The 13,654-nt window shown below is 36.7% G+C and overlaps 1 protein-coding gene across 1 annotated transcript in view; it reads right to left on the reverse strand.

The window, feature by feature from the left end:
* PDHX (pyruvate dehydrogenase complex, component X) overlaps positions 1-13,654 on the reverse strand; it is a 58,994-nt gene that overhangs the window by 40,921 nt on the left and 4,419 nt on the right. Inside the window, exons 2-3 of the mRNA XM_009324668.1 lie at positions 9,698-9,781; positions 4,770-4,870 (exon numbers count right to left, since the gene is read on the reverse strand). Of these exons, the coding sequence (XP_009322943.1) occupies positions 4,770-4,870; positions 9,698-9,781 (185 nt within the window). The remainder of the gene's footprint in view (positions 1-4,769; positions 4,871-9,697; positions 9,782-13,654) is intronic.

Consider the following 13,654-nt stretch of genomic DNA (forward strand, 5'->3'; position numbering starts at 1 on the left):
ATTTAAGAAGGAACTCTACTGAAAAAATAATCACCATTCTGAAAGTACCCTCTAATACTTTCATTCAGTCATTTAATCTTTTACTGCATTTTACGCTGAATCAGATGTGATCATTAAAAGACCTATTCAGACAGAAAAGGAATATATGCATGAGTATCTATTCTACTGTTAGCCTGCTCTTTCTTAAACCATACATACTTACATTATACAGTCAAGAAAAAACAAGAAGCATTACAGAAGCTGAATTCATTTAATCTAATGAACCTTCTATCTTTAAAGGTAAAAAGCAAAGCATTAGGCAAATAGTGTGTTTATTTGAGTCAGTTTTCCATACTGAACTCAGTCAAGATGGTGCAGAATTGTAGTTGGCAAAGAACACAAAATTTTTTCCTGATTTCTTTTAGGAAGTGAGTAAACTTCAGCCAGATGCTGATAACTCAGATGCATCAAACTTTCTTTATGTCCCATCAACTACATGACATCTGAAACTTTTGAGTGGCCTTTGGAGGGACAGTCTTTTCTATAAGAAATCATCTCCCCATCCACAAACCTGAGACAGCTTAATGTTATAAACCTTACACAAACGTCTACTGAACACCCAATATAGCGCAGAAATATCCACAGGATACTGCAGAAAAGACAACTAAGGATCATACTTGAGCTAGGGGAAAAAAAAAAATCAGAAAATTTCTGATCTTATTGCTCCCCTGTTATTTCAGTTTCGAAAACATCAGGTTTCATCCGTACTTTTTAGGAGACTGGAATAAAAGCCTATTTGTGTATCTATTCTGTACTCTAATACTTAAGCCCTCTATTTCTAGATTCCAGAAAGGGGGATTAAAAGAATGCATTAAAGATTGGGTTTGCATAATAATCTGGTCATGTTACTCCAGTAAAGCTGCCTCTCTTCCCTTCATCTGAAAGACATTATAGTTATTTTCCACCTTCTGGCATCTCCTTCTCAGACTCAGCTCTTGGCATATGATTGTTATTGGATGATGTGGATATCTTGGCTGAGTGTCACTGCTCCACAATACTGATACCACACAGTTGCTGGAGAGTCTGGTTTTGATCTATCAAAAAACATGCCACAACAGCAATACACACACACAAATTTTGGAATTTGGACTGCATTCAGAATACAAGACAGGAAACAGGAAAAACGCAGCTTTTGAAATACTAATGCTACTTGTAGTCATCATGAATTACTATTAAAGAAACTTGTAAAATCAATATTGGAGTCTGCTATTCTTTTCTTAATGTGTCTCTGGGAATCATTCTTTAATACTTTTGACAGAGATGATCCCCATATCTCCTCTTCACATAATCTAACAAAGCAGTATCTGTAAATGCGGAATAGGTACTTCATCAAAAAAATGAAGAGGTTGCACAAGTTTTTGTCAAGGCTATTAGATGCAAAATAATTTTCAGAAACATTCAAAATTGAAGAGGACAATTAAAGTAGTGAAAGCATTACTCATCCAGCAATTATTAAAGTAACTATATGGAGACTAAAAACACATTTAAAAATATGTCTGATATGAGATTTCATCATGGGATAGCAGAATAGAGTCTCTGAAACTTATTAGATATGTTTCTCAACAGTTGAACACAAACTCAGAAGTTTCAAGGTGCTACAAAAAAATTGAACATCTGGGAAAAATTACTATTTAGCAATGTAAACTAAGAGGTTTACAAAACTCTTACTTGGTTATATAAACTAGTGTTTAAAATGCAAGTTATCCTGTAGAAATTAAACACTAATGACAATTTCTTGTAAGCCCTGATAGACTTCACTTGCAGCTGAGTTCCATCTTACATTATCTCTCTCCCCACCCAGCCCCCACCTATTCTGATGCTTTCATTTTTGCAAAGGATGTTCCCTTCGCTTATACAAAAATGGATGATACTAAGCAGACCATCACTTCTTAAGTGCTGCCACACAGGAAACCACTTTCCCTTTTTTTGCAAAGGATAAATATGCAAATACATGCTGTTGTAAGAAAATATAACTGTAGTAGAGATAGGCAACCTAATATACCAACCCAAATAGCTTTTTTAATAGCAGCAGAAACACGTGTCTTACTGTGCATAGGGTAGAATTCTCTTTTCTACACTGATGGCTCCAGGAACTAGTTTGTACCTGTGCCCATTCTATTGTTTCCTAAGTAGCTCGATTGCAACTAATACCAGTATGCCTACACATAATTATGCAGTCCACACCTCTTGTGCAGATATTCCCTCAATGAGACCTCCCTGACCAAATTACATAGTATTTACTATAAAAGTTCGCCTTCAACAGCATTTCCTTTCAGAGTGCAATCTTAGTTCTTAATGACTGTAGGACTGTTAGTAGAATAACACTGTTTTAGTTAAGCAGAAAAGGCTCCAAGATTACACAGGATTACTAGCTAAACATGAGTCAATACAGACACTGCTGCAAAAAGGAAGGGCGAGAGAAGCATAGCTTATTTCATTTGGGAAATGCTCCATTAAATACTCGAGAAGTATTTCACTCTATAAAGTCCTGATGAGGCTTCAGATAGAATATTTAATCCAGTTTAGAGCGCCATACTTAAGACAAATTGTTAAAGAGAGCTTGAAAGATTATAACAGAACAAAAGAGAATTTTGAAAGCAATCCTTTGGAGGTTGAAGAACCCAAGCTTTTTCAAACTTGCAAAAGATAATACCTTGGAGAGATATGTTAAGAGTCTTCCAGTACATAAATGATTGTGTTAAATGGAACAGCTATCAGCTGCAATTTGTGGCCACTGCATCAAGAGAATAAGAAAGACAGTTTATTTTTGTACAATGATTTACTTTTGATGATTGAGAAAATATTTTTTCTAAATGCAAATACAGAATGGTCTTATAGCATGTAAAGAGTCTCTGCCAGCAAGTGGTCTAGGTAAATTTGAGCTGCTGTCAGTATAGGAGGCTGCAGTAGTCAATGACTTGTCCTTGTCTAACCTACTTATCTATATATAGCTCCTTGACTCTGCACCTTACACTGCCAGATTTCACACCTTTTTACCCATTCTGATCACACTCTGATCTTCTGTATTCTCTTCCAGGTTTTTGCAGTTAACTAATTATAATAATATAGTCAATATCCACCCTTTTTAGAATTACAAATATATCTAAGTGCTAAGACCAAAAACTGCAATATCTTCCAGGGAAATTTTACTAGCAATACTATGGTCACAACAAAATTTAGTAACTACAGTCTTCAGAAACAGCATAAGATTTCTGTGGAAAGCCAGCCCCCCCAGTTTTTAGTTCTTCTTCCCACTTTCTACATTAACTTAATTTGATTGTGAAGTGTTTGTATTAAACACAGTGAAACAATGGAACAAAGCAAACATCAAGGAACCAGATATTTAAATTTCATGCCTATTTCATTTTTCAGACAACAGTATCTCTTCATAAATCCTTTTCAATTTTGACTGAATGCCATTAAGCTTTAAATAGTCTCATTATTAACAAGCGCATGTATATAAAGCAACATTTGCAGGGCAGCATTCGATAAACTGTTTAGTGTGGAACTACAACAGTCAGCTCTTTTAGATGAAGTCCAACAGCTCCATGGAGTTGTTAAGATAAGCATTCATGCTTATGATGAAAGTCATGCATTCATGCATGACTGAAATAGTGGTTATCATCTCCACAAAGGGATTTAGAGTACTGAGTAGAGTTAAAAAAGTTTCAGAGTTCTTATAGTTTTTTATTGATCAAAAGACATGATCACATGGAGCTAAAATGGATAGAAAAAACCTTTTTTTCCAGAAGAGGTACGGATTAGTTGAAATCTTAATTTAAGCTTCAAGAAATCATTGCTTTGTGCTTACACAACTTTGCATACTAAAACTAGAAATACTTTAATTTCATTTCACCCTAAACACAGTGGAATTCTTATTATTTCTTCCTGCATTTCAGACGCATTGCAGTCTACAATATACTTCTAATCTGGTATTTGATGCCTATATGTTAGGAAGGGAAAAGATTCTATAGCTTAAAAGGAATCTCACATTTAATTTTGAAATCATATTTTCCAATTATCAACAGGTTCTGAAAAACTGTTTTAAGAAAACACTAACAAAATTGTTATGCAAATTATGAGCTAATAACCCTTTAAACAAATCATGCAAAACAAAAATAACCATTTTAAGAGTATTACCCTTCATATTACAGTTTAAAATGGTTTCTACCATAGAACATAAAGGATCTCAGTGAAGAGGAGAAAAGTCAAAGAAGTGTCTCCCTAGTTCTTGTTAATGAGCATCCAGTTAATGAAAACTTACATAGTAAATTCAATTTTATTTATAGCTCCATAAAAATTACTTTTGTCAATTAAAGTTTCAAATTAAAGGCTGGATCTCTCAGTCAGGTCTTACTGTTGATGCAAGAGGGGTTTCTTTTTCTGTTCTGTTTCGGGGGTGGGGGGAGGGTGGGGTGTCTCCCCTTCTTCCTATCACAAAAAGGATTTTGTTCAATACAGCTTTTCACTGGGGTCTTGGATCTGTTCTCCTAGTGGAGAATTCTGTAACTGCAGTATCTTTCACTGTAAACCACCACCTCTGTTCAGCCAAGAATTTTCCCTTTCAAGTTCATTCCACTCATCTTGTTACATTTTACTTCTCAATCTCTACATTTTTTCCACTCCCTTCTCTCCCAACATACCTATCTAAACTAGTTTTTGAGGCAATATGCTAAACAACAGCCTGAAGAGAAGTTATATCGTCCTACTCAGAAAGGCAGAATCCCTACCAGTATTTTAGCCAATATGCCATCATCACTTGATTCCATGGTAATCACCGCTTTGTCTGTTTCAATTTCACACAACGCATCTCCAGCATTCACTGTTTCACCTGCAAAATATAACAGAACTTAAGAATACTTAGCCTAAGCTTCCCTTCAGATCTATTTAACCATGGAAGACAAATATTTATCCATGATACAGCCATTTTACATTCTTTAATATATTCTATAGCTAGTTGATCCCCCATCTTTATCATTTTGTATGTTTCATTTCCAAATAAAACCACTAAGATTCAGAGACACAAAATGCTGCAGCAGAACATTAACATATTCCAAATGCTTATGTTTACAGTAGGTTTTCCAAGAGGAAGTACACACACAATGACATTTATTTCCACATCATCATCACTCAGTAACACTGCCATGAATAAAATCCTGAGCCTTCCATATTCATTGCTAGCCATAAGTCAAAGCAAGCTATTTAAAACTGTATTTTTTTTTTAAGATAATCGTCACAGGCAACATCTTTAATGAAGTATCACAGTTCTCTAGTTTGTATCTACACTATTAAAGATATTCAAATAAAAATCTCAGGAACTTTAATCTCTTTGGAAAGCATGTCTTGTTTCCTCAATCTCCTATATAGTTGAAAAAAGTCTTTTAGAAACATACTTACTTTGTGAAATAAAAATATGCACAAGTGTTAGAAATTGGTTTCACTACATTACACAAATCTACGATTAATTTTGAAGCTTCCTCTGCTTTTGAAGAATATCTGTATCTGCTAGTGCATGATAAAGATGATATGCATCTGGATTCTTTCAACAGATCAATACTGACTAGATGGCCAACATTAAAATTGAAATTACATTGAAAAACTTTGAGGTAGTTGAATGTTTTGGCCTCCAACAAAATATGATAACCTTTTCCTTACAGAGCACTGAAAAATAGGGACAATACATACAAGCCTAACACATGACTACAGTTTTTATATCAAGTAAAATTTTAATATTTCCCCAGTACCAGAAATGCTGCAACAGTATTATCTGTCTAAGCATTTATTTAATTCCTGATATCACTCTCTGTTGTACTTAAGCATCAGAATAAACCTAGTGCAGGTTACCACCTGTATTTAGGTAAGCAATAAACACTTTTTTTAAAAAAATAATTATTTCCTGTTTCAGGACTACCTGAATTAGAAGGGGAAGATGAAGTGTTGTATGATCCTTGTGATCTCTGCAGTAGTAAACAATGAAAACATTCAAAGCTCACTCACATAGTTTTGTAAGTCATAAATGTTCCTATTATGGAACTTGGCAGGGGAATACACAAAGTAGCACCTGATCTTTTTAATTTAATAATCTAATTGCTGCACTGCACTTTGCAATAACTAGAGTATAAACAGTTTATAACAGGAAGTCAAAATTCCAAGCTCTGTAGTGTTTTAAATCCATTTAAATCCAAATTCAAGTAGCCCATATATCAGATCATCAGGTAAGCTCTTTATAGATGTTAAGAAATCAAATTGTTGGGCAAATTCTGTAACGTACAGAGCTAAGATAGTCAAGCAGAAAGGAGCTTAACTCTGTATCTTAATTAACTCTGTATCTTCTCCCAACCTGCAATCAGACTGTAAGTATTCTGCACCATTAAAAAGAAATCTCAGTGCTAAGCAACATGCAGCAGTAACTCCAACAGTGCAAGCTAGCCAAAGCAAATACCGTCGTCCATGCATTTGTCACACATGATGTACCTCTTAACTTGGGTACGTGTGGTTGTTCACAGAAAGCTAAGGATTCCCTTGCACAGGGAAAGCAAGAGGAAAAGTCTTCAGAGAACTGGGCAAACCACTTTTCCACTACTTTTTTTGTTTTCCTTTCACTGCAGCAGCCAAGAAGTGGTCATAACTTTGGAAGGCAATTGATTAAATGCAATTTTATGAAGATTATTTCATAGCAGCATTCAAAAAAACCTTATGTGTGTTTCAGTACCCAAGCGCAATAGAAAGGATGATAGTTATTTTCATTACAGACTGCAAAATTTGTGATAGCTCCTAACCGATGCCTGCTTTGATGTCAATTACAAATCAGCTTTCCCAATATATAGGATTGGAAAGAACACTTCTGCAGAGCGTATCTTGGCTTTTACGCCTTCTAATGAAAGAGCAGTATTTGCACCAGAAGTTGCCTGAATGGCAGCTCTCTGAGATCATATATAATGCCCTTGAAAAATCTTGAGTGAGGTTTGTTTGGTTTTTTTAAACTGATTCAGTTCTTATAGCTAGGCTGAATGATTAGGATCCCTACCGAAGCCGAGTTTCCCTCTAGATCACATTGAATTGGCATTCAATACGCTACGTGCTCTGTTCAATTACTGACAGACAAGTACCCAAATCACAAGACACAAACTGCATTCCTTGATGTACTCTTTGCAAATCAAATCAAAGTTGACTGAGCATAGAGACTGAACTCCCTGGAGGTGATGTCTCAGAAGGCGGCAGAGTTACACTGCATGAGGAAACTGCTAGCACTGTTGCCTGTTCTGTTTCCTGCCCACAATAACAAGAGGATTTCGGTCCCTTGGGCTGTCAATCTATCATCTTTCATCAACATTAAATTCATACTTAATAAAGACAAGTTTTTAGAAACAGTTTTATTTTTATGAGAACAACTTTATTACCCACAGGAATCAATATGAAACTGCATTAACAATGAGAAGGAAATAGTAAAGCTGTCAATTAAATTCAGCATCTTTCCTTCTGCAGTACTGAAATCATCTGTCCATCCTGTGAAACCGCAAAATGAAAACATTTGATATTTACACAGAGCAGAAAAATTATCAAAATAGTATTTTACTGACCCCTGCTGGTTATGCAGTGGGAAAAACATTTCATATACAATCACCTTTCTTCTGTCAATTGCTTTAAAAATATTTATTTTCTTGGATATGAGATTATCAGACATTTATATTCAGTAATGCCACTACATTTAGATGGCCAACTCACTGGAGGATTATGTAGTTATAAGCATCCCTTGCAGACAGAAGGAGTATAAGCATTAAATCACTTTGCTTTTTTCTTCAAAATTTATCTTCACTTTTTTTAATGTTGTCATTATATTTATTTTCCAGACTGTCAGAGGGAAAAAAAAAATCCATAGGAACTAATTATCGTCACAGATGTGCCAAATACGACTATAATAATGTGCCAGTAATACTATATTCAGTTTTGGTCTTATTTCTAAATAGAAAGTAGAGCAATAAAACCCCCTAAAATAGCTTTCTCTCAAAGTCCAACCATCAATTAAGATTTGATTTTAATTTAATTAAAATAGGTGTGGAGGTTTTTTTTCCTTTTGTGTTTGGGTGGAAGGGTAGTGGAAAGACTGAGAAAAACCATTGTATAGCTGTTGCGTCCTAAGACCTTTTTATGAGAAAAACCAATTCATTCAGGTTGTGGAGCAAACTGGAATCTACTTTAACTCCTATCATCCTCTCTTCTTTGCTTTCTCTTGCAATTTTGAATGCTATATTTATTGTAAAACAGACTACTGTGATTTTTAATGTCTTACAGTTATTGACAACTAATGAATAGAAAAAGGACTTTGGATCATTCCTTTCACTGGGCATAATCTTGGACTTGATACTTGACTAACTAAAGCTTCAAGTTTCAAGAACATTGGTGCAATTACTTTTTACAGACATTGACTGCCATATTGTTGCTCCTAGTAAATTCTGCAGAAATTCTTACTAGAAGTTTTACAAGCAAAAAGTCTTGTCCACTACTGGAACAACAAGTTGCCTTCCAGCCACCTCTCAAAATGTATTCAAAATGTATAAAAGCAAAGTACTCCAGTAACACAATGATGGGGGCCGTATCAACACTTAAGAGGATAAGCCAAAGGAAATGGCTTATCTAGGCAGAATAGTCAAAACACGCATTTAGCTCACCAAATTGTGTCTGTCAAAGATAGTGTGCTTTAAGAGATTTTCTTTTCTCCAAATGTGTTCATCTCTTTAGCAAATCTAAAAATGCCTGAGAACAAGATATATTCCTACAGTCATCTAAAACTCTTCAATGCATCCTATACCAATGGACAACTGCTACCTGGGCTCCAAAACTACAGTCAAAACCAGTTTTAATATTAAATTGGAGAGGGGAAAGGGTAGGATGAGAGGGGAGAAAGGTCTCCTGACAGAACAGAGACTGCCAATTCTTCTGCAGATCATTTTTCATTTACATACAACCTACGTGAGGACAAAACATACTCAGACTATTTATCTAGCTGCTCCAACATATTTTAACAGAAGTACATTACTTTTCAGTTGTCAGAGCACAGAGAACCTAAGATAACTGAAGTTGTTCGGGCTTTTTTTGGAGGAGTAGTTTGGTTTTTGTTTCAGGTTTTGTTTTGGGTTTTTTTGAAAGAGATTTCCCCATTTGGAATTTGGGTTATGACAGTAATTTAAATTTTTCTATCAGCTTTGATTATAGACTATAATTTAGATATCGAAAAAGTAAGCCCTGAATAGCAACTATAAAAATACCATATCTTTCACGTTATTTCGTAATGCAGCCAAACAATGAAACAGAGACCCTCCCCAAAGTCAAAGGCTCTCAGATTTCCAAAGTTACTGATCAGCATGACAACACTGGGAATTAAAAACAACACACACACACTCTCACACCCTGGAACAGCCTAATGGAAATTTTTCAAAAATATGATCAATGCAACCTTTTGGAAAATAACTAAAGGAAAAATGTTTCAAGAACCAACAATTTCAAAGCAGGTATTGTTCAAGAAGACAACATCCATATACCAAACATTTTGCTTCAAAATACTAAAGGTACAACCAGAAAGAATGATCTTATTGTTACAGAATAGATTTATACAGCTGAAGAATTACAACAAATGTGGCCATAGAAAATGCTACCTTACCTTCCTTTTTTAACCATTTCACAATGTTTCCTTCTTCCATTGTAGGAGAAAGTGCAGGCATGAGAACTTTAATACCAGGCGTACCTGTAAAACAAGCACATGATTATCTAGACTAAATACTTCTTCAGTATAATTATTTTCTCAGTTAACTGCTTAACACAAGTGAAACTAGAAGTGCATGAATCTGAAAGACAGTTGAACAAAAGATTCACTATAATGCACTTTTTAAGCTTACATACAAGCATGCACTCCCAAGAGCACCAAGGAAAAAAGGCACTAAGTATAGAACCTGTATGTTACACAAAGAACAACGGCCAACTTGAAGATGACTTTAAATAAAGCTGAAGCAGCATGAGCGATTCAATTTTTTATGGAAACTTTCTCCATGACCAAGTCTTAGTGCGTTATTAAAAAAATACAAACTAGTATTTCAAGTACCCCTCATTTCAGCCTGACCTACTGAACAATCCTACAGTGGATGCAAGTGAGTTATATAATTTTCGTCCAACAGAAATGTAAACAGAAAAAAATCTACAGCTTGCTCAGAGCTCCATCTACACACAAGTCATCATGTGTAGAATTAAAAAGCAGCTATAAAATACAAACATACATTAGAAAAAAAATCAGCAGCTAGCATGACGCTGTGATTTCATTTTTTTTTTTATTCCCCCCTCACCCCCAAAATGCCATAAATTTCAAAGCTGACCCAGCTAATACCCCCTACCTCTTGTGTATCATGGGCATATGTACTAAACAAAACCACATTTCCATTTTTGAGGGCTTTCTGCACATGACCCTGCATATGCTTAGTTCTGCCCTTGTCAGGGTCTCTGAGCAAAACCTTGGTTAAAATACTGTGCCACAGCCGCTCATTTACTAAAGGACACAAGTGAATGAGATGAGTCTCAAAGACTTGTCCTCTCATTTCCTGCTTGCTTGGCAGCAAAGGAAGTCTGAACATAAGACTTGTCAGATATAAGCAAGCCCAGAGGAGAGAACACACACAGAGACACATGCACACACACATATCTCAGTCCTCAATAGAGGCCAAAACTGCTGCAATCATGAGAAACTGGGTGAAAGGTATTGATATGTTCCCTGCTGATGAACCATGATCTACTACAGAGGATAGTATAACTCCACCCACAAATTCCTCAGTGGTATGTACCATAGTTTTTCTTCTCAGTCATGCAGTATGTCAGCAGTATGATTATGAACGTATGAATACCAGTCACGCTGGCATCTTCTCTTCTGTCTCGGAGTACTTATCCATCCTCAGGCTTCTAGTCATGGGCATGCAAATGTGAGGACAGAGTGGGGTGTAAATGTGCAGAACATATCTAAGCCAATTGTTAGAATCGTTTCTGACTCTTAACCAAAGGCTAGATACTTGTATCTTGATTATGACTTCTGTCTTAATGCTGAACTGCAATATTAAGAGCACGCCAAGGCAAAGCATGTAATCCCAAAAGTTCAAACATTAAAAAGAAAAGAAATGGGAATTCAGAGTCCTGAATTCCTAGACCGGAAGTTTCGTTGGTCTTACCAAAATCCACCACAAACACTACATCCTCCTTTCTCCTCTCATCCTCCTCTTTGCCACAGGCTGTGGAATTTTTTCCAGATGACAGATTAAAGCATATATTTTAAATTAATAAAAATTAAATTTAAATTAATAAAGCCCCCCTAGTACTCCAGACATTGATGATCCACCTCTTTCACTGATAAACTTTTCCAATGTTTATTTATCCTTTCTGCTAGGAAACTATATCTACTTTGCAGACTGAAATTGCCTAATTTCAAGTTTCAGTGATTGGATCTTACGTCTCTGTTAAAAAGCTTGAGAGATTTCTCATTAGAGATCCTTCTCATGTGTAAGCGTCTATATACAGAGACCAGGTAAATTCTTAGCCTTTTCTTTTCTTTGACAAGCCAAATAAAAAGATCTGAAAAGTGCAATGTATTTAAGCAACACAATGCCACAACCTTTCTGGCCCTGCAACACCATGTACTAGACACAGCTAGCTAGCAGATTACTTCACTCTGCCAATTGACTGAATCTGCTTAGTAAACCCATTAGCAGAGAGAAGCGGCACTGCACAGCAGCAAGCTGCATGCCATGCAAATGGCATTCTTCTGAGGACAGGGCTCATTATACAGCACATTCCTTGGTTTCCTGGCACACTACATCTCTTGTCATTTGATCCAGTATACCAAAGTAGTATTCTGACATAGAGCTTGTAATACAAGAGATACTATCTTTCTGAACTTTTAAGGATAGTTATGAGGCCAAATAAATATATCTTTTTAGATACTATTTTGTAAGAGTAGTTTTCCAGCACCTGACTGATTTTTGAGGCTCTTTCTTGAACTATTATATCTGAATCTGTATTCAGTTAGAGAACAGAAATAGACACATAGAAAGTACATTGTATACAACGGCAAGAATCAATTCTGCTTCATATTCCTTTTTCTCTAATACCCAGAGCTAAGGCTTATTATTATTAAATAGAAAATAACACCACATTTCCCCCAGTTGCTGTATTGCTTGGAGTAAGCAGGAACAGCTTTAAAAACTTAATTAATCCTTCCCCCCCCCCCATTATCCAGAAGAAAAAGGGTAAGGAAAAAACCTAGAAGAATTATGAGCTGAAAAGCACGTGTCACCTAGGGCGAGAATGCTTCTCATCCTCACTTCCAAGTCCTAAGAGTTACCACGGTTAAGATCCCAGAGAAGACAAAGAAGAAGTGAAACTTCAATTAATACACAATGATTTAAGGGAATTAAAAGTGTCCACCCATGTTCTGTAATTCATTAATGTTAATACATTCAATAAACATGACCTTGTCTTTCTCATTGCTACAGGATTATGAAAGAATAAATCATTACACTTGTAAAAGAAAGTGGGTTTTCAACCATAAATATTTCAGAGGTTAGGTAGAGTTAAAGATATTACATTTTTTCCCATTATTTCTATTTCCATTATTATTTAATCGCTCTTTGCACACCTCTCTAGTGGATAAACCTCAAGGCAGGGACTGGGGGAGCAAAGTCCCTCCCACTGTAAAAGAAGATCAGCTTCAACACCACCTGAGAGGAACCTGAACATACATAAGTCTATGGGACCCAACAAGATGCATCCCAGAGTCCGGAGGGAATTGGCTGATGTAGTTGCCAAGCCACTCTCCCATGATATTTGAAAAGTCATGGCAGGCAGGTGAAGTCCCTGGTGACTGGGAAAAGGGACACATTGCACCCATTTTTTAAAAAGGTACTACTGACCTGTGAGCCTCACCTCTGTGCCTGAGAAGCTCATGGAACACATCCTCCTAGAAGCTATGCTAAGGCATATGGAGGACAGGGAGGTGATTTGAGACAGCCAGCATGGCTTCACCAAGGGCAAGTTCTGCCTGACCAACCCAGTGGCCTTCTATGATGGAGTGACTACATCAGTGGACAAGGGAAGAGCTATGGATGTCATCTATCTGGACTTCTGTAAGGCCTTTGACACAGTCCCCCACAACATCCTTCTCTCTAAATTGGAGTCCAGTGGATGAGGAATTGGTTGGATGGTCACATCCAGAGGGTAGTGGTCAACGGCTCAATGGCCAGATGGAGATCAGTGATGAGTGGCGTCCCTCAGGGGTCCATGTTGGGACCAGTACTGTTCAGTATCTTCATCAATGACATAGACAGTGGGATCGAGTGCCGAGTCCCTCAGCAAGCTTGCAGATGACACCAAGCTGAGTGGTGTGGTTGACATGCCATTCAGATGGAGCTGGACAAGCTTGAGAATGGACCCATGTGAACCTCATGAGGTTCAACAAGGCCAAGTGCAAGGTCCTGCACCTGGGTCAGGGCAACCTCTGGTATCAATACAGGCTGGGGGATGACAGGATTGAGAGCAGCCCCGCCAAGAAGGACTTGGGGGTACTGGTGGATGAAAAGCTGTCCAC

Source organism: Pygoscelis adeliae, unplaced genomic scaffold, assembly GCF_000699105.1.
Source record: "Pygoscelis adeliae isolate BGI_AS28 unplaced genomic scaffold, ASM69910v1 Scaffold225, whole genome shotgun sequence".
Taxonomy (NCBI): Eukaryota; Metazoa; Chordata; class Aves; order Sphenisciformes; family Spheniscidae; genus Pygoscelis; species Pygoscelis adeliae.